This window comes from Varroa destructor, unplaced genomic scaffold, assembly GCF_002443255.2.
Source record: "Varroa destructor unplaced genomic scaffold, Vdes_3.0 BEIS01000006.1, whole genome shotgun sequence".
Classification (NCBI taxonomy): Eukaryota; Metazoa; Arthropoda; class Arachnida; order Mesostigmata; family Varroidae; genus Varroa; species Varroa destructor.
The window spans coordinates 32,384,917-32,406,270 of NW_019211459.1; the positions used below are offsets into that span (position 1 = coordinate 32,384,917).

The 21,354-nt window shown below is 39.0% G+C and overlaps 2 protein-coding genes and 1 long non-coding RNA gene across 6 annotated transcripts; 2 read left to right on the plus strand and 1 right to left on the minus strand.

Moving 5' to 3' along the window:
- The first annotated feature begins 346 nt into the window (after positions 1-346).
- LOC147755135 (uncharacterized) lies at positions 347-1,274 on the plus strand. Its single transcript, XR_015330278.1, has 2 exons — positions 347-486; positions 1,028-1,274. It is a non-coding gene; the product is annotated as an uncharacterized LOC147755135 (long non-coding RNA).
- Positions 1,275-3,167: 1,893 nt separating this feature from the next.
- Positions 3,168-10,234, minus strand: LOC111252446 (uncharacterized). Of its 3 annotated transcripts, none has more exons than XR_015330273.1 (4): positions 9,833-9,972; positions 9,440-9,561; positions 5,254-5,352; positions 3,168-4,946 (listed from the first exon to the last, which is right to left on the minus strand). XR_015330273.1 is itself a non-coding variant. In XM_086993015.1 (4 exons), exons 1-3 carry the CDS (start codon positions 10,171-10,173, stop codon positions 5,346-5,348), a joined length of 321 nt encoding a protein of 106 aa, XP_086849141.1. In that variant the 5' UTR covers positions 10,174-10,234; the 3' UTR covers positions 3,168-4,946; positions 5,254-5,345. The 3 variants fall into 3 exon arrangements, 1 of the variants encoding a protein (XP_086849141.1); XM_086993015.1 differs by lacking the exon at positions 9,833-9,972 and adding an exon at positions 9,982-10,234; XR_015330274.1 differs by lacking the exon at positions 9,440-9,561 and having other exon boundaries at positions 9,833-9,962.
- A 359-nt stretch (positions 10,235-10,593) lies between these two features.
- Hsp110 (heat shock protein 70Cb) lies at positions 10,594-21,255 on the plus strand. Of its 2 annotated transcripts, none has more exons than XM_022810338.2 (9): positions 10,594-10,727; positions 13,555-13,668; positions 14,341-14,413; positions 14,958-15,071; positions 15,455-15,667; positions 16,005-16,319; positions 16,545-16,688; positions 16,910-17,167; positions 17,569-21,255. In XM_022810338.2, exons 1-9 carry the CDS (start codon positions 10,621-10,623, stop codon positions 18,775-18,777), a joined length of 2,547 nt encoding a protein of 848 aa, XP_022666073.1. In that variant the 5' UTR covers positions 10,594-10,620; the 3' UTR covers positions 18,778-21,255. The 2 variants fall into 2 exon arrangements, with proteins under 2 accessions (XP_022666073.1, XP_086849105.1); XM_086992979.1 differs by lacking the exon at positions 10,594-10,727 and adding an exon at positions 11,926-12,264.
- The last annotated feature ends 99 nt before the right edge of the window (positions 21,256-21,354 follow it).

The window sequence follows — 21,354 nt, forward strand, 5'->3', positions numbered from 1 at the left end:
ATGCCTCACGTAACCAGTAACGATTAACGGCAATCCCCGACGCAAAACTTGAAACAGAAGGACATGATCGTCTTTCCTTCTCCACCGGCGATAAACGATGACTGGAAACGAACATCAAACAAATATACGGAAGGAACACAGAGTAACAATGAAAGGACACTGTCATCGGGGAATAGAGCGTTTCTGGGAGGCCGAGCTTTCAACTGAAGCGAAAAAGCAGAGAACCCGTCACCCACTTTCACTAACTTTTCTATCACCGTCGACCGTTCCACTGCGGTCAGCTCCTGTGTCAAATGGAGCACAAATGGGGCACGAACGTGTATGATCCGCTGATAGTACGCGGATGGAAACCACCTCCGAGGAGCACTCGACAACAAACAGACGTACGCGTGCGCGTTCCAAAACGTATGCAGAATGATTCGTATATTACGGTGCAACTTATTTTAATTAAATCTTCATCTCAGGACTGACACACGACCGTCAGAGGTGTGAATAATTATGATTGCTACGTTATTTGTCGATGCTTTCTTTCTGAGGTCATTATAACAATGCCTGATAATTTGGTTCGATCTTGTGAATATCATGCATAATCAGCTACCAAGTTTCTCACAGCCAAAGTAGTACGGTCTTTACAAAGCTCTAAGTTTTTTTTGCTTGAGGAACATTGCTGTTAATTCGTTCTTTTCGTACTACTTTGAGATGCTTGTTGTAATGACTGTTTGCGAAATTCATTAAGGACGAACACTTGAAAGCTCATTTCCAACTTACATGGTTCTCGCACCGTGCAACGCTTGGACAGTATGTTGGGCAATAGAACCATTTGCAAACATGCTTAGCTTCCATGATCTTCTACTTGACATCTTTTCGTAGTGTGCGATAGAGAACGCAGTATCTCTGAAAAATTTGAGAAATTGAAGGAGGGCATATATTGGTCACGTATATATAGTTGACACGAACACGCATTTTTCGCAACGACAATAAATTAAGAATACTTGTCATAATTTTTTTTTGTTTATCTATTTTATAGGAATTACATGTCCTTTGTCTTCGATAGTGAGTTCGATAGGAATACATCCTGCATGCTATCATAAAAGCATGCTCGCTCCCTGTTAGGACGGTGCGTGCGAATCTTAGAACCGGAACTCCTCAGGCAAAGGAAATGGGATTGGCCTTGAGAGATGAGGTAACGGGAGGATACGTTTTTATTAAGTTACTGATGTTGTAATTTTTTTCCAGGAGGTGTAGAATAAATGCATTATGCAAAGCAAGCTTAACGAGTAAGGTATTTTTTAGATGCTGTTAAACTTTTACCCATTTAACCTCGACTCTTATGTCTTGATTCGAAACTTAGTTTGATATAAATTCAAATCAGAGCTTACAGGGACGATTAGTGGTACTAAAATATTACTTCATTATTTTCGTCGTAGTCTGTACTCTTGTTGGGTTTCCCCTCGCGTGACGAGCTAAGTCTCGAACGGGATTTTATTCTTGCTTTTCCACCGAAACAACTAAATAGCTGCGTTTTGCTTCCGCAACGTGTCAGTGGTTAGCAGACTCTCTAGCCTGATAGGATCGATTTACTGGTTCTGTTAGAACACCTTTTTTTTGTCGTTGCGGCGTCAATTTCTTAATTGCTCGTCACGCTGCAAATGTGTTCCCTCATGCTCGTTTTGGGCACAGCTGGCGTATTTATAGGTCTTGGGTCTCCTTTTTTTCTACCGCATCTTTTACCTTCTCAATGGCCGATGCTTCAGCGCGCTCCAGCCCGGGAATACAAGAGGAGCGTAAGCCGTTTCGTCCCTTTCTCCTTACGAGCAGTGTATGCAGCTACCCAATCGCATTAAAGTCGTTGAGATTCACTTGAATGCAGTAAGGTACACATTAAGAACGAATCTCAGCTAATATTATATATGTGGGACGTAACAGTAAGTTTTCTCCATTTTTTTCTTCCTCATTCTTGCTTTATGGTTTTATTTTACTTACTTATCTCCCTTCAAAGTTTCTTTTATATTTGTTTATGGCTGAGAAAGTGAATGTTTATCTCCACCAATACACATAGATACATTAATCTACCCTCGTGGTCATACCGTATGAAAAACATGCCATAATACGGTTGTCTTTACCTGTTCGTAATCAGACGGCTAGTCAGCGGTCAACGGAAAATGAGCACAAAGCTCTAGTACATTTCAAATATATTAATCATTACTGGAAAGTGAAAATGTCTTACCTTGTCGCAATTAAATCGTCACACACATTTTCACACCATTGATAAACGCTTTAATAAACTAAACCGAACAGTGAGAGCTAAATTAAGCCTCTAGTTATTAACGAGATCTCCAGCCGACCTTTATAAGAACCTAATAAAAACGAAACAATGACAAACCGAAGTAACAAATAGCACTTATGATATTCAGCACCTTAAAAGGTCTTCAACTAGCATTAATAAAGGTAATATCTTGTTAATCTTTTTCGTAAAGTATGATTGTCGAACATTTCCTCGCATTGAAATTTACTTTTTAACGGTTGCCTAGTTCATAAAAGATGCTCATTGAGCTAGCAAAGTAAATATGCATCACGTCTTAATTTAGCTATTAAGTTTCAAATGCAGGAAATTTGTTGTGATCGATATGTGTTAATTCAAAGCATCGCTATTTAAGAGAGGTACATGTATTTTTCGTGATAAAGTAGAAAATTGTTTGGGCAACGTCTTTATTATTAATAACAATATTTATTAAATAATATGATAGACATTTTGAAGAAAAGTATTTATTGTAAGCGCAGGACTGTTTTTGTTACCTACTGTAAACATCAACAATCCGCTTTTCTTATCGTCGCATGTCAGAGGCAGCGTTCTACCATTATGTTCCAGAGTAAGTAGTGCGTCAAATTTTAATAAACTTATATAATACTAAACGAATCTATTTTATTGCGTCATTCACACCTGTTTTCGCAGTTCGTGCTTTATCAGTGCTTGATGATATTAAACAACTGAAGCTTTCAACCACTGTGTTGCAAAAATTTTCTTTCCACAGGTTAAATGACATTCTATCTAATTGTTTATCGATTAACATAACAACTGAGTTGGATATTATTAAAAGCAGATCATATTTACTTAAACATACCCAGATCTCTGCTGATTAATGATTCTAAAAAAAAAGTGCTTCGCCTTGGCTGAACTCCTTCTTATTATTTATTGTCTTAGTTAAAGGAAGGCTGTTATACCTCGATGCTTTCGCCTTGCAATTGTAGAGATCGAGAAGTCTGGTATTAAAAGCATCCATGTAACTGCCAATCTTAGGATGTCTGGTAAGTTTATTTTTACATTGTTTCAATGTACCTATTAAAAGATTCGTTAATAGCATTGTTCTATACATATATATACATACATAATCTTCCGTTAATGCCTAGCAGCAAAGATTAAATGGTTTTCATAATTGCTTATGTACCATCTAACATGCTCGGTATAATCCAATTAAAAAAAAACCTGTTTTGTGATCATCGTACACAGTTTTTATGTACATCAAATGTTCTAATTAAACATATTGCAGCTAATCATACGTTTTGAGTTCAGTTAAAAAAGGATTGATATTAAGAAGATCTTTACATATATTTTTTAAGGCACCTGTATTGGTAGTATGCGCATCGAGCATTACGAGCGCGAATATCCATTATAGCCTTTACTTACGACGATGTATGTAAAGCTATTTGTGAAGATATTAATGAAGTTTTTTTTTATTATATTAATTATATGTTAATGATTATAACTATATACAAAGATATTAGTGAATTTTCTGTGAAGTTATTCCTAACAAATTAAAAGAGCGGTGGCAGCTAGTAATTTCGGTTATGCACCCTGAACTAGCGCCTGTGACCTTTCCCAGAGAATATACTTATTTTTAAAGCAAAATCTATTAAATATCTCAATGTCGTTAAAGGAATTGGCTGTTGTATTTTTTGTTGAAATAAGTATAATAGACTGGGAATAGTGCTAGGTCATTTATTATATTAAAATTCTTATGCATTTAAAATAGCAAGCCCGATAATAGCAAAAAACCATTAACCAATTACAGAATTTATACTCACTATTCTATAGGTGCTTTTCAAGTATTTCTCCTTCAGTAACTTGGATAAGGTTTAAAGAATTAAATTTTACCGAATCAAAACGCATATTCCCCAGTAAGATACCTGCCGAATGCTAAAAATCATAGCTCAGTGTTTTTTGCAGAAATAAAATTAGCGCTCATATACACCACTGATAAGGTTCGTTAAACTTACATATTTACATAATACTTGTTCATAAATGATAAAATACTTGCTCAAAATATTTCTCAATGTTAGTATGTTCTCCTGTAGTAAATTTTGTAAGTAAATTCTTTTACCTCATCCACACTCAAACATTTGATAGAATAGGCTGTTTATAGTATTATTCAGGGATACCCTACGCTACCTGATTAATAATTTCCTCCTTTTTAACATTATTTTGTTATTCGTTTGTTTACACATGCACAGGTATAAAGAATAAATAGAATAGAGGTGTCGGTTACCATCCTCCCAAAATACCGCAATATTTGTCATTTTAAGTGGTCCAGCCTCGGTTGAAATAGCCTTTACGCCGTTATATCGATAGCTAGCTTATGTTCGTAGCAGCTTTCCCAGGCGAGACGTGTATAGCGTTAGTATGGACAACCTTTTCCCTTCATAGCTCCAAGCTATACCTATGATTATATTATGGGAACAGTCACTCAGAACCGCTAATACTTCTGTAAATGGCCGCTTATGTATCGGGCGCAGTTTACAGTTATGATTTTCGTAAGGAGTTACATGAATATCGGGAGGACAGTGCAAGCTATTAGGTGATCGTCGCTTCTTAGAGCTTGGTCTTCATGAATCGGTCGAGTTGAGAGGGGTAGTCGTCTTCCCAGTTCCCTGAACTCTCACGGGGGATTCTGTCAAGTGTTATAAAAAAAAAAAATAAATTGTACTCTATGAAGAATTCAGCCTTCGTTATTTAGAGAATCAATATTATGACCCGAGCAATCCAGAGGAAAAGTAAAATTCAAGGAAAAATGTTGAATTTAGGAAAAATAAAAAATATACAGGACCTAGAGTTACGCCTTGATCCTAACTGGCTTTTCCCTAGCAGATTGTAATCGTCTAGTTTATTATACACTTTTAATACAAACTTGCTGTTCAAACCGTAAAGAAGGTAATGCCTTCTTTTTTAGTCAATAGATAAATAGGCTCCGTACTTACGGAATATGATGCTCGTGTATTCTAGATTAGCAAACATTTTCCAGTCGGATTCACCATTCGATATGAGAACCTACGTGATAACGTTGCAGCGCTTAACTCCTGTGAAAAAAGTTTTCATAAAAAATGTTTTGCGTGAACGTCTAAATGCAAACATGCGACTTATGCAGACCTGGTTTATGACGAAGTATTCTAAATAAACTCCTCCTTAGTTAATAATAATTTTTGTCAGACGAACGTAACAGGCGCTTTCTGGATATTGATTGTGTTCAAGAAGGTTACGAATACCTCCAGAATCGTAACAGATATGTGTCGCAGGCATGATTGTGGGTGTCTTCGAGTTATAATGTATTTTAATTAATCAAAGACGTTTAAGTAATCAAAATATATTGGTTTTCCAGGTCTCGGAACAGCAACAGGTATTTCAGAAGACCCTGCCGTCCAAAGGAACTCTCGTGGAGTTATGGTGTTTCAGAAGCGCAAAATCGAGAATAAGACGAACCGACTCCTTTCGAATCTTTCTTTCAACGAATCGAATTCTTTCTAGCGATGATTTTCCTGTCATATGCAAGAGTGCAAGTTGAACAGAATAAGGTTTAAATAAGCACCTGAAGTGTACAAATGCCAAAGATAGTTTTAATCCACTCATGTTTAGTGAATTCCACCATAAGTTCAACTTGAGATTTTAGAATATAGAAGAAATATTGGCTTTTTTTCAAAGAAAGTAATTGGAATCAAGATCAGAAATGATTGTGTAAAGGTTGTATAATTGCCCAGTATGTTAAGGTACGATTTAACCCAGCGCCATGATGGTTGCTCCAGTTTTAGACGTTTTGAAATGCTTATACTAGGAAAAGTTATTGAAGTTTGAATTTTTAAGTAATGTCAAACCTTAGCAATCAGCTTTACAGTTTTACAAGTAATTTGATTGACGTCTGCCTTTATTTTTTATACATGTTATTATAACTGATATATTTTTACGATGACATGAATTAAAACACCATGATAAATATACGTATCGCACCTTTGTAGGGCATTTATTTTTTATGTTTAAAAAACCACTGAGCAACTATAACTCTAGCTTTAAAAAACACTGAATCAAAGAAATCTCAAACAGCCTGATTTGCCACTGGACCATCCCTCATGTTAAGAATTCAGTAGCTCTGAGATATATTGTACATTTCAGGATGACACAGCTTCCTCCGTGTACTATCCTGTATTATCCTCAAGATCAAGCATGTTACTGCTTTACAAACGAGAGAAAATACGGTGCACGTAATTACTCGATAAAATCAAAAAAGTACACTATACATTTCAAGCAGTTACGCAGCATATGTGGAGTGTCTGAGAGTTTTTTGTAAGGCTCTAAGCTACGGTCTTGTTTCACCGCAATCGAGAGGCCTGCAAAAGAATTGTGGTATTTCAACGCTGGTAATCATAGTTTTGCCATCGTCAAAATGTTGGGCTGCTGGCCACTGAATCGCTAAGGTTGGAGGCCTTTTATTCACATCATGAGAATTTCGCTGGCAATGGGTGCATCTTTCTTAACCAACGAAGATTGTTAAAAAAAAAGAAACATCTTAAATATTGAGGTAGATTTTCTTAGTGCCTATTCAAGTAACGCTGTTTTACTGTATCAATCACCGTACCGTACAGTAGCAAGATACGCATAATTTGAAGTTTCGCATAATGCTAACGAATTCCGGACAAAATGTGTGCGATCGACTCATAAATGTTTGTCTCAATCACATTAACGTGTTTTTTTTTTTGCAACAAATACTATGTGTAGTGATCAGGAAAAGCAAGACACTCTGGGTAGCTACCAGAGGTTAACCTGAACCTTTTCAAGAGACATTTTCAACCTGTACGATACCTTGTACGTTTGTTGAGATGCAATCGGCCACGAAATTTTTAGGCTTTCATTTTATCAATCTTGCTCAAGACTCACACTATTATTATTATTAGAGCGCTATTTCGTAACACTAACGATAGTGATGTATGAAATGTGTTCTAGCGCAAATATTTTGTTGTAATTTCTTGGTACGAATTTAACAAACAAAGGAAATCATACAAAGTAAATCGTTGTAAAGTGAGAATAAGCAAACACAAGTAAGAAGGAGCTAGATTATTGCGCACTGCGTTTGCACAAGGCGTCCCGTTTATTATAATATTGGCTCGTCGAAAAAGTACTGTCCGTATTTCAAGCTATATGGTGGTAGAATCACATATTACAAATAATATGAGTCGTACCTTGTGGCCACCTTATTAGAAAGGCTGAGAGCTGACAGAAATAGATGTGCTATAGTTGTTGAAGTGTTTTTTTTTACATTTAAAATAAGCCACTTTAATGATGAGTAAGTTATCTGCGAAAATCCGCTAAATTTACGAGCTTTATAACGGTAAAAACAGAAATGCTGTTCAGGCCCATTAAAAAAATCTATGCTGTTGATGGCCAAGATGCATCGCTGGGAGAAACGGTCAGGGGAGTTTCTGGAGATTTCGATGTAGAAGATGCTCTCCGTAATGATCAACCTATTAGTGAAAAAGTTATTGAAATGATTGCTTCACTGTCAACAACTAACAATATTATTACAAGCCATTAAAAAAGTCAAATGGAATTGGTGAACAGAAAAGGCGTGGACCTCCAACATGACGATGTTAGACCACATACATCTTTAGTGATTCGACAAAATTAAAAGAACCTAAGTGGGATATGTTAATGCATCTGCCGTATAGCCCGGATATGTGTACCATCATGCTATCATCTGTTTCGGTCTCAGCAGAGCTCTCTTAATTGTATTAATTTATTTTCAACGAAGGCATGCAAAAATCACTTTCCACGATCTTTCGCTCAGAAACCGCAGGAGTTATACAGTGATGTTTAATGATATTGCTTGAAAAATAGCAGAAAATTGTCGATTCAATATTATGCATATCTAGTTTAGTAATACTATTTTAAAATAGAAAACATATATATGCTTCGATTTTAGCTTAAAAACTCAATTCATTTTTAGTGAATCTATTTATTATAAAATCATACTCATTAAATGAGTGGCTCGGCAGTAAAAACGGCCTATTTTTTTCATTTTTTACTACACAATACATGATGTGTGGTATATAATAATGTTAATTCTTTTTAAGGCAAAAGCCTGAGGTGTTTTAAAGGACGCAAATCCATGAACGTTATGCAACCATAGAGGACACTAAAATTGTATTAGTTAAGCGCCTTCATAATGCTAAAAAGCATTTTGTCTAATTTAATTTTAAAGTCTTAAGCGAACATTGGGGGAATCAAAGTGATATGTATACTACGTGTTAGAAATAGTCCAGTGTTAGATTAAATAAAGAACGCAGCGCACAAAACTATCGGGTGGGAATTTAGGTTCGACTCTTTGTTTCGCTCGGTATGGTCACTTCAATAGTTGAATGGCAATTGCTGCAGCGTAAGCCGCCCGCTGTTTACTTTGTCTCTTGACGTCAGGTCTTGCCATTACCATTACGCATACTACTTTTCTACCCTCGGTTTTCTCTAGTTCTTCTCCCTCTAACACACAAGAAACGTGCTCTTCTCATTTCTACCATTGAATGCGTAGTGTAATAGTTCTGTCAATCTTACGTTACAACTGGTCTTTCATGTATGCGTTAGTAGGTCCATTAATAATGAATAGCGAATTATTAGAATCCTTGGAATGGTCTTTATAACCTGCTTGCTGGAAAAGTTAGTTTTGATATATTTTACACGATATCGTTTAGGTGAGGTAGATGCTGTTTCCTTTGTTTGAGCTTAGACATCCATCCGATGTCCTTTTTAAGTAAAACGTAATCTTGAGAAAGTAGGAGGTGAGAGTTTTTCTGACTATAATCTAAGTTTCATTTACTTACTTTAGAGCAGGCCAAATAATAACTTAAGGTCTGTTACACTGAGGTATGAACCCAAACTTTACTTCTTCTTGACTTTCTAAAGTCAAGGGTTGTTTTAGGCATAAAGAGGCTGATGTGGTACGAAAACGGCGCCTTCGTTGTTTGCATTACGAAGTTGCAATCTGTTATAGCATTTCGTAAGCCTTAACGGATCATATCTTGTGAAAAGCTTTTAAAAACGTTCTGTAAACTCCTTCGTAATATAAAGTAATAATTTTCTAGATTTTGTTTGTTTTAGTACCCAGGCCGCTTAACGCGTACTGCTTACATTTGAATAATAAACGTTTTTACGAGTTTTATGTTCTGTACTTCCGTTAGATGTCGCTTCAAACTGCTTTCCTTGACTAACATCCGTCGCCACTCAGGTTTCGTCGGCGAAGCGGGATAAGACTGTACACAAGACAACTTTGTAATAGAATCCTTCTCCCTGAGCCTGAAGTCGGAGGCTCCGAGATATCTTCCCAAATTACCTTTTATTCACACATATCATAATTTATTCTGACAACTAATCATCAATAGATTTGTAGGACTACAACGATTTCAACTTCGGCCACCTGTACGTGTCGTAAAATTATTTTTTGGCGCCTTACAACGCTTATATTGATGCTACTGGCTTGCAAACGACAGCAAATTAGTGACACTGCTCTAATTAATTACAGACCTTCGAAGTACTGTGAAACACAGTAAATGGACAGAAAAAACAAGCCTGCAAAGCGCTCGGAATAAGTGGCAAGCCATAAGCGCATTCTCTCGAATTGTGTAAAACATTATTAGCACGCTTCAAGCATTCGATAATGGTCCGTTTTTTACGTTTTCGCAACAGGCTCCTATGGCGAAACGTTCACCAAGTCCACGCAAATGCAAGTAAGTTCGCGCAGTTTCTCGAACAATCGGAAACATTTTGTGCCGCTGCAAAGGCCCGTCGGAATTGTCTGGTACTGGTATGAAGTTTTTATGCCAGCCGTCTAGAAATCTATTGCGCATTTTCACGAGTGCTGGCATATCGCTGAAGTGTTAACAAAATTTGAAAAACGAATTTATCTACGGCATTTACAGGTTTCGTATGTATGAATTCGAGATCAATTTCGAGCGGCGACAGCGGGCCAGAGCCCGCTAAAGGACTAGTTTCGATTCTGACAGGCCGCCGGATGGCCGCACAAAGCAATTGAGCAGATGCATCCGTGCGAGTAAGCGCGACCTAGGCGGACAACCATTTAGTGTAGAAAACTACGGCTACTAGTACTGCGAAGAAACTGTGTCGTGTACGATTGCCTCTTCCTTGAGTGCGTGAGCGTTTCGTAGAAACTGTGCGCCGAAAGACTGAGCGTTGCCAGTGGGCAATAGCGTGCATTTTTGTTATTATTGTACTTAGATATCGTGTCTTTATACATTATAGTGCATTACCAGTCGTGAGTTGAAGGCGGCGACGACGACAGCAAGAACAACACGATGTCGGTGATTGGTATCGACTTCGGTAATGAAAACTGCTTCATCGCAGTGGCGCGTGCCGGTGGAATTGAGACGATAGCCAATGAGTATTCGCAACGAGTGACACCGTAAGTAGATCACAGCTCACCCACGGCGTAGAGGATCTATAGACACGCATTGACTCTCCATACAGTCTTCAGCACTGGCTCCGAGTAGCCTAAACCATTATCCCAACAGATATTAGTCATGAAGTACCGAAGTAGGAAGTTTGAACTTGCAACACACCGATGCTGGTTGACCCATAACAGAAACCCACTGAACAGAACTATTTGCTCAATATTCGAGATAGTTCTGCGTTGATTGGCTTCATTTCGTTTGATGAGGGACGAAAATGTATGATGTAGCAGAGGTATATAGAAAGACAGCAGTAGCACGCTGTATGGATGCATTCATAGTTGCAGTACAATAGTGGATAAATGAATTGGTAATAGTTGTATTTTTAATAATAGTATTCTATGTCTTGGTTTTGTGAAGGAGATGGGAGCATTCTGTATCTCCTACAGCATTTTAATGAATAGGGGTGTAAGACAGCACATGGGTGTTGAACTGGTAGCCATCATAGTTTCTTGTAATGGAAACATTGGCCCCGTCGCCGGAATTGCGACAAGTCTGGCAGACAATAAATTCATGACAAGACCTTTATTGGTTTCTGTGTTCTGCCCGCATGCAAGGACTAAAGAGGAAAATTCTGGATAAATATTTGTTTTATCATAATGCTGACATCGTGTCATGGTAAATTGTCATTACCTTCATTTCAGTATCTAAAGATGACTACATAAAATCGGACATCGTAGACATATTTGGAAACGTTTTTTTTTTCTTTATTTTTACAACTTTATTGCACTGTATTCGTTTAAAATTGTGTATAATGCAAAGATGCATACATTTGTTTTTTCTGCTCATTGGAAACGGACCTGCTTCAAATAACCTTAAATAGTATCAATGGAGCGGTTATAATGTATATGTGAATATATATGTGCGTTTCTTCCTCTGATCAGTGATTGGATGTACGTATTTAGGCGAAAACGCAAAATCGAAACGCTTTTGGCTGGCTTCCACAATTATTACGGTTTTTCATATGGACTAAGAATTCCTTTAGTCGAAGCAACGACCACATCTGCGCAGCTAACAACCTTGACAAGGCCAACAATCGGGCCTTATTGGACAGTTTGGAGTGTCGCACACTGTACGGAGCTAAGTAGTGTGCCACCAAGGATCATCATTGCATAGCATCAGGAGTTTTACGTAGGATTTGTGACGACTGCTGTGTTTGGCGGATCTGTGCGCGGATGTTTCTTGGACTGTGGTTCTTAATTCTCGTTTGTCCGCCTGGTGTCACTGGTGTTCAGCTTTGTGATAGGCCGTACTTTTATATATGGATAGACCTAGATGGGTCCGCTATGTGTAAACCCCTTTCAGCCCTATAGCTAAATACGGCTGCGATATGCGTTGTTCCATTCTGCATTGTTCGCTCTGCCATATCCATTTAATCAGACAGTTTAGAAAGAACTACGCTTTAATCTGTCGGCTCCGGCGTACTGTGCGGGATAGCGTGGATGACAATGTGGATATGATTTGGCACTCGATCCATATCGTACTGTATAGGTAATACATAAGAGCACAGTGCGACGTCAACCTACTGGCTGACAGGCCATCGGCTCAAAGCGGAACAGTTAGACCATTGTACTAGTATGGCTTAAAGCAAAGACCAATAGGGGCTAGTTAGACATATTCTGCGGATAGACATCGCTGCCCATAGAAATGTTGCGGCTGTTGCGTGGGTGGCAACTTTCAGTCGTTCACCGACACTACCGCCGCCATCATCATTCTTGTGCGCGTACTGTTTGTTTTACAGCACCTGCTGATAGCCTTTCTCGCGAGATCTGTTCGTTGTTAATCAGGAAAACCCTTCCATCATCATTTATCTCCTTCTATATATGTCACATTTCCTTGAATTATTCACGTTAATTATAGTGATAAGATTTTACTGAGGTATCAAAAGGTGACAACTGTTATCTCAGGGTTTACTGTTACCGTTGTTACTGGCAATACTAATCTGAAAATTAAATCTGGATTAGTCTTATTTACCTTTATTTATACAGATTCATAATAAAAATTAAAACTAGCGCATTTGCAGAATCAAAAACTACTCGTGTATCGTGATTAAGACCATAGATGTGTATCCCAATTCAGCTCAAGGTCAAAACAGGCTGCATTTCCCGTTAGGCAATCTGAGAGTCCTTGTTTCAGAGATTTCAGAGATTGTTGTCTTCATCTTTCTTATGATTATGAGATTAACATTCTTGGACGGTTGTCGAGGTTAAATTAATGCAAAATATTTATTGCAGATTATATAAAACCTTTTCAGAATAAGCTTCTAAATACGTAGCGAACTTATGAACTCAGTTTTCTGAGTAAATACTAATATTTGTATATGATTTTATGCAACTAAAATTCTACATAATCCTGTTGAGTAAGAAAAAGCCTGATTTTTATTTACATATCAAAGAAAGCAAGATTAGTGCAAAACTCAAAATTGCATGCCGCTGAAAGAGAAGGATGTTAGTTTAAACTAAGCTTGATGAAGAAATTTTGTGTGTCGAAAAGTTTTTTCGAGAGAAATTGCCGTATTTTCTTATGCAATCAGTAGTACTGCGGTAGTGTTCAATAAATCTACATGGTTTTCGAAGGATTTACACTAAAGCCACTGTTATCCAACATCTATTTGCATACGTGTCACACCGTTGGTATCGATTATAAATATAGCCGGAGGGTGTGGCAACCGCAGCTGACACTATTAGGAAAGAAAAGAAGAGAATATAATACTTGCATATGCATAAATGGGAAAATACAACGTTAGCATGATTATTTGACATGCTTTGTTTGATTTTTCAGGTCGTACGTGGCCTTTGGAGAGCGGCAACGAGACCTCGGAGTTTCGGCTAAGAACAAGCAGAACACGAACCTGAAATCAACGATTTATGGATTCAAGCGTTTTGTTGGTCGAAAGTGCGTACTTGTACATTATAAAACAAAGGCAGCATGGAAAGCCATAGTTCAGTCAGTGTTCACCCTATGACAACTTGTCGAGAAGGCCAAGTATCAGATATGAATAATGTTGTTTCCCACTAATTACTAGTTTATATTGTATGTGATGTGAGATAAGCGTATGTGCCTATTTCTTTGGGTCTTCTCCTTAACGGGTTGGCTGTATCTGAACAGCGATGCTTATGTTTGTAATATGAGTCAGCAGAGATTTCTGGCCTCCTCTGCTGCTGATATTACAGCTGCTAGTTACGCCACGCAGACATAATGACTACCCTACCTTTTGCTAAGGTTGGTCGCATGAGTTCCTTGAGGCGGAGGAAGAAAAGTTTTCCCAAATAAGCAAAAAGCCAGTACTTATATCCTACAGATGATGGTAGCAAAATACAAAAAAAAGGGAATATTGCTTTTGTGCATAGGTATATCTCCGTTAAATATGTAAAAAAAAAAAATAAAATAGTCTCAAATTGCTAATGCCTGAGAGGACTGAATACGTTTGAATCTAGATATTGCAGCGATGTGGTGTCAAATTCGTCAAAGGACACCTGCTTGATTGTAGTGGTCGAATGCCGGATAACTCGAATCTATTTCAACCTTTATTTTTTTTTTTATTTTACTTCAATTTTGTTTCAATAGAATTCAGGATCCGGCGGTCGACCAGGAACGTGCGCATCTTCCATATCAGCTAATAGAGATGCCCGATGGAGAGGTAGGAATACATCAACAACTACAAATACGCTTGTACAAAAATGGTTTTAAAATATCTTTTTAGATGCAAGAAATAAATGATAAACTAAGATCTGCTATAATTCACTGGCTCAAGGAAACGGGATTCGATAATCGACAACTCCATAATTTCACCAATTGTTAAGTAATCGACGGCAGTCAATCGTCTACGCAGATTCGAGTCTCGATGAATTAGGCAATAACTGAAGTCATGCTATAAGTGACATGTACATTTTGGTGTGGCTAGACGTATTTTTTCTGTCAAATATATGCAAACACGTTTGATGCAGTGAGTTTTCATGGATTTGTGTCCCAGTGGCGTTTGCTTTATACTGTGGATTCAAAAACTATTATTTTTGGTAGCAAATACGTCTGCACCTGATGATTTGTAAAACTCCCTAATTCTCAACATTCGTAAACCAGTCAAATAGTGGGCGACTGCCAGTCATTCAGCCCTGCATAGACCCACTTCTTCAAGTTCATAATCAAGTAACGCGTTGTGGTAACTGTTCCGTTTATATTTACAGGTTGGCGTGAGTGTGCGATATTGCAATCAGGAGAAACAGTTTTCGAGTCGTCAAATAACCGCAATGCTTTTCACGAAGTTGAAGATCATTGCCGAGGCAGCACTCAAAATCAAGGTCGATGACTCGGGCAGTATTTTGGGGCTATCTTGGAGTATCGGGAACCAATACTGTCACATATTGGCAAATATATATCTTACTATTATTTAAAAATTATTATAAATTTCAGAATAATAAATTAATTAATATAATATAATGAGAAGTCATCCTTAGCGGTTGGTGTCTGATCTCTCGACGAATACACAATTAAAAATGCCAGGGTAAATAAATTGGTTGTGATCTCTACCGCGCAGATCGTTTTCTTAGCATGAAAACGCCATCGCGAGCTTTGCCAACCATGGGTCTATAAGGTGGCGAGAAAATTTTTAATCTAATATGGTGAACATCGGTAGCAAAAAATACTAACGTGTGATTAAATTTTTCTTCCAACTATTTAACAGGTGTGCGACTGTGTCATCTCGGTGCCGCTCTTCTTCAACGACGCAGAGCGTCGTGCGGTCCTGGACGCGGCTCGTATTGGCGGGCTCAATTGTCTCAAGCTAATGAACGAGACTACAGCGGTTGCCCTCAGTTACGGTTTTTACAAAAACGATCTTCCCGAAGACAAAATGCGTCTGATCGCATTCGTGGATATGGGACATTCCGCTCTACAGGTATAATGTCCTAAAACAATGACTTTGTACGATAAGGCAATCATCGTCGAAACTAAACCTATTACTTTTCGTCCTTGCATAGTTTTCTGTATATTTAGCTCGCACGGAAACAACTGAAACAGCAGGAATCAATTTGTATGATGTGATTATTTGTCGAATTTGATGTAACAATAGAACATTGGGTATGCATCCTAATGACGATGGCCAATCACGGACTCGTCTTTAATTTGCCATCAAAGACGTTCTCGCATGCGCACTTCTGAACCTGGGTTTCCGAAGCAATGGGAATTTTTCTAACGTAATTTCATTGCTTACTTGTTTCTTGTTTATCATTAAGGCGTCGATCGTAGGATTTAGTAAGGATAAACTGAAGATGCTATCTTGTGAGACTGGTATTATTGGTGGACGCGACTTCGACCAAGTGCTCGTCGATTATTTCTCTGATGATTTCAAGATAAGATACAAGCTAGACGTCAAATCGAACAAGCGCGCCCTTATTCGATTGTACACTGAATGTGAAAAGTTGAAGAAGCAAATGTCGTCGATTGCACTTGAGCTGCCGCTTAATATTGAATGCTTCATGGAGGACAAGGACGTATCTGGCAAGATGAGTCGGGACACATTTGAAGAACTTGCGGCACCTTTCCTAGAAGTAAAATATTAGTTCTTTACCTTCATTTTATCTTATTTGTCATTTTGTTTGAACGACAAACTCTCTAGTAGTAAAAACCTAGCTACCACTAAAATTTGAATTTATGTTAACTCATTTCTTTATATCATTAGACATTGTAAATGGTTAAGATACTTTTGTATACGTACTATATGTGGCCTGCATTACCAATTAGTTTACCTCTTAATCTTTTCATGTTGACTTCAGAAAGTCGAATCGGTCCTAGAAAAAGCAATTGAAAATTGCCCCCCGGTAGTTGAAGGCAAACCCGTCACTCCGAAGGACATCGAAAGTGTTGAAATCGTAGGCGGCAGTTCTCGTATCCCAGCCGTGAAAGCCCTTGTGAAAAAGGTACCGGCCTTTTTGTGCAGTCTGCATCTTTTTTCTGGTGGAATCAATGAGTGCATGTAGCAGAACAATATGTAGGATCATAGTGATATTAATAATGGTAAAAGCTTTAAATGCTGTGTTTTCGGGTAACAGTGAGTGGTGATATATTTTCTCTATTGAGTTCTAGGCCTGCATCAACGATTGCTTTATTTACTATATTACTATTTAATTTGGTGTTGCAGGTATTCGGCCGTGAGCCGTCGACCACATTGAATGCTGACGAGGCAGTTTCTCGTGGGTGCGCATTACAGTGCGCTATGCTGTCACCAACATTTAAGGTGAAGGACTTCTCACTGACCGATTTACAACCGTACCCAATCATGGTCCGAATTATGCCGCAAGTGAATGCCAACAAACCAAACGAATATGACGTTTTCCCTCGATTCCACCAAGCTCCCTTCTCCCGGGTTCTCTCTATTTATCGGCGAGAGCCATTTACGGTGAGCGCGCGTGTTTTATAAAGCAACAACCAAATTAGCAAGCAACAAGCATTCGAGTGACAGTAGCATTGCTAGTAATATAGATCAACGTGTGATCACTAATTTACGTACCTGGGTTTCTACTATAAAAATTGGGTGCTCATAGGGAAGTGGCAGACACAATGTCTATAACCCAAATAACTAGAGTATGTGTGGTATTTTACATAAAATGTTTGCATATTTAAACTGCACACTATGCATAGAAGAGTACTATATAACAATTCAGTAGCTGATGATGTAACTGAACAGCAACAAGTTTACAGACTTAGATTACAGATAGGTCCCAGATACAAGGTTCAACAATCGTTGTTCATGCATGTTTATCGTATTCTATCTAACAATGTTTGACTTGGCTTGTGTAGGTGGAAGCATTCTACCGCGACGAGACTCCTTTCGCGGATAAACGGATCGGCGTCTTTTCTGTCGACGTCAAACCAACAAACCCAGAGCCCTCAGAAGACGATAAAGTTAAGGTGAAAGTTCGCATTAATTTGCACGGTGTGTTTAGCGTCGTATCTGCCACACTTATCGAGAAATCGGACGAGCCACCAAAGGAAATGGAAGCCGGCGAAACCGACCAGAGGCAAAATGATAACACCGGCGCTCCTACTGAAATGGAAACTGATCAACTAAAAGATCCCAAAGAGAAAGACGCAGCTACAACGAAGCGAAGGACAAAGCAAACCGAAATGCCGGTTGGGGCACCATTTGCCACAAAGGCTCAGGCCGAAGTTACCAACTTGTACAACATTGAGCAAGGTATGGTGGTTGCTGATATTACCGAGCAGGAGCGCCAAGATGCCAAGAACGCTGTGGAAGAGTACGTCTATGATATGCGCGACAAGCTGGCCGACAAACTTGCTATGTACTCCGCTGAGGAAGAGCGTGGCAAGCTCTCCGTGGAGCTACGAGAAACCGAGGATTGGCTTTATGGCGACGGTGAGGACCTTGACAAGAAAGCATATATAGAGCGCTTAGATCGGTTACATTCGCTTGGTCAGCCAATCGTTGAGCGCTATCGAGAGGCACAACAGCGACCTCGTGTTCTTGAAGATATTGGCGCTCTGCTTAACCGTGTACGGAAGGGTGTTGCTGCTTATCGTGCAGGGGACGAAAATTATGCACATTTAGCGTTAGACGACATTAACCGACTAGATGGACAGCTCACAACAAAACAGAGTTGGTTCGATGAAGTCGTAGGCAAGCTGAATAACACCCCTCCTCATTGCCCACCGCCAGTCTTTGTTACACAGCTGCGCGAAGAGAGTGCTGCCTTCGATCGGATGGCCAGCCAAGTCCTGAACAAGCCGAAGCCCGCACCACCAGTTGTCGAACCACCAAAGTCTACTTCTCCAACACCTGGTGGCAAAAAAGATGATAAAGTCGAGCCAATGAACACCGACGACAACCCGGTACCACAACCCAATACAGCTGATAATAGTAAGCCAGGACAGTCCCAGCAGAAGCCACAGGGCCCTCTGTCTGGAGCCGGCACCGACGAACCTAAACAGGCGCCGCCATCGTCCAGCCAGAACGGAAATGCTGCCGACACAAACATGGAAATCGAGTAGGAAAGCAGAAGCGAAAAAAGCAAGTTTGAGAAAATAAGCAACGTGAGACATTACTCACAGCGGAGACAGGTGGTATCAGCATTGCCACCATCTGCATCCGCCATGTCACCTCCTTTTCCTTTCACTTTTACTTTACTACTTCGCTTGAATCAATTTATTCATTTTTACTTGACCCTCAGTGCATAGTCTATTATAACCATCCTCATCATTAACGTAACTGGCAGTATGTAACTACGGAAGCCCACCGTTCCTGTGTGATGCTTTGCCAGCGCAAGTGATCCAAATATAAGATCTTTTGTAATGTTTGTATGATAACTTCATGCCGGCAGTATCTGTGATAATAAACTATTGCGTACTCAGTTGTCGGCGAAAGTGTGCTGTCAATTGGGGGCGAAATAAGCAACTGTAGTTTCTCTCCACGCCCGCTGCTTAAGATAGCTAAATGCTGTTTCACATCTTCCTTCCCCAGAGTCGCCGCCATGATCGATGGTGCACTTTTGTGCTAAATACGTGTCCATGATAAACATATTCTTGAACGAAAAATCTTCATTAAACAGCTGTTACTAGCAGCGGGCGTAAAGAAAAATCAGTTGCGCATTTCGTCCCCAGCTGGCAACAGATATTTCCTCCAACGACGATCTACAGTAATAATACTGCAATAATGGTAGTATTGTTATTACAGATACTGCCGGCATAAAGATGTCATACAAATATACTATGGAAACGATCTTTGTTTTGTTTGGATTTGGATCGTTTGCGCGGGCAAAGCATCACAGGGAAACGGTGGGCTTCCGCAATAAGGACTGTAACAACTGTCAATTAATTAATGTTAATGATAAGGATAGTTATAATGACAAGCACCGTGCACTGAGGGTCAAATGACAGAAATGAATAAATTGATGTAATCTAAGTAGCAGAGTAAAAGTGAGAGAAGCCGGTGACACAGCGAACACAAATGGTGACAGTGCTGATCAGGTGATGAAGAGAGAAATTAAGAAAAATATGAAGTAGGTAATGGAAAGACGCCCGAGTATATATATATATATATATATATATATATATATATATATATATTATATATGAAAGGATACATATGCACTTCTCCTTAGTAAACAAGTGAAAGTAAGTGAGAACGAAGGAGACGTAGAATCGGTAGCGGATTATGTTACATTCAGGCGAATTTCTGAACAAGAAGACTTGTCTAATGGAATCAAGGGGGCATTTGATGCAAAAAATACTAGATACAAAAAACCAAGCTGCAGGCAACTTCAACTTATGATGCGTCAGGGGTTGGTGGTACATTAATACTAACAACGTAATAAAACGAATATTTAAAAAGGGCAAAGATACTAAAGGACACCTTAGAGAGCGAGCCAAGCTATTTTTTGTTTTTCTCCAGTTACTACCAGCCGCGTGATTTCGGTCTATGTTTATATAGAATATTGTTATAAGCGTAAGGCAAAGGGATTTGCAAAAAGAAGAGCTTGCTTCATCTAGTTATGGTTAAGAAACAGTACCAGGCTATTCTGCCATACACTAATGGTAGTTACTTTGTGATTATTACGAGGTAAACAATGATAGAAAGGCCGTAACGAGTTTATGATGTAACAAAAAAAAGCGGTATGTGCTCCTTCTGTTCTTTACGTCGAAATATATAAACGGCAGTGCACTCAATAGACGACGCAACCTACCAAAAATGCATTTCGGGAAAATTTTTGTATCTGAGCGGAAACCATCACCTCCGCCGAATTCCAAATTCTAAAGGTTCATTCACTCTAAGTAGGCCATAACATCCAATTCCTCCTCCGATTTCACATCAGAGGACAAAACATGATTGAAACTAAGCATGAGGCATCTCCGCGTAGACATTTCGAGTTCATATTTCCTATTTCATTAAACGCATTAAGTAACGGCGATGATACCCGTGCTGAATTTGTTTTAGCTGCGGTCTCTGGCTCGCTCTAGTACCTTCTAGTAGCCGTTGTGGCAGCATCTGTAATTGAAGGCAAAGATTGATATCGTTGTTTAGTTAGTAATAACATCAATAATTGCGTCTTTCGCGTAAGGGTATTTGGCGAGAAGTGGGTTGACCAACAAATATATATGGAGGTATGACGAAGGTTAAATGGCGTAAATGCGTATCCTAGTGGAGCACCACCGATCTTTATTTTGGGGGTGTAGTTAAAATGGTTTCCTATGGTAGTTTCCGCAGTGTTGCCTGCCGACTTGTCCAGGAAGATACCATGGAGAATCCAATAGCGTCACTATTATCGATTACCAAAAACAAAATCACACGATGTTAAAACTGGATTTTTGGCTGTAAAGGTCAGACGAAACTATGGAGGAAGCTCTGATAATGTTGCTCTCAGATCACACGGAGGGACACGCTTCAGGCGCCTATTTCTGCGACTGCTAAAATAATCCTTTCTAAAAATAAAGTTCTCGCTCTGACCAAATGGCCATAGGCTTCTGGACAAAGCGAATATTTTTTACTAGGTATACGTAAGTGGATTTAACTGAAGCCACTGCTTAATTAGAGGAACGATACAGAATACTTGTTAAGGCGTAATATCTTTA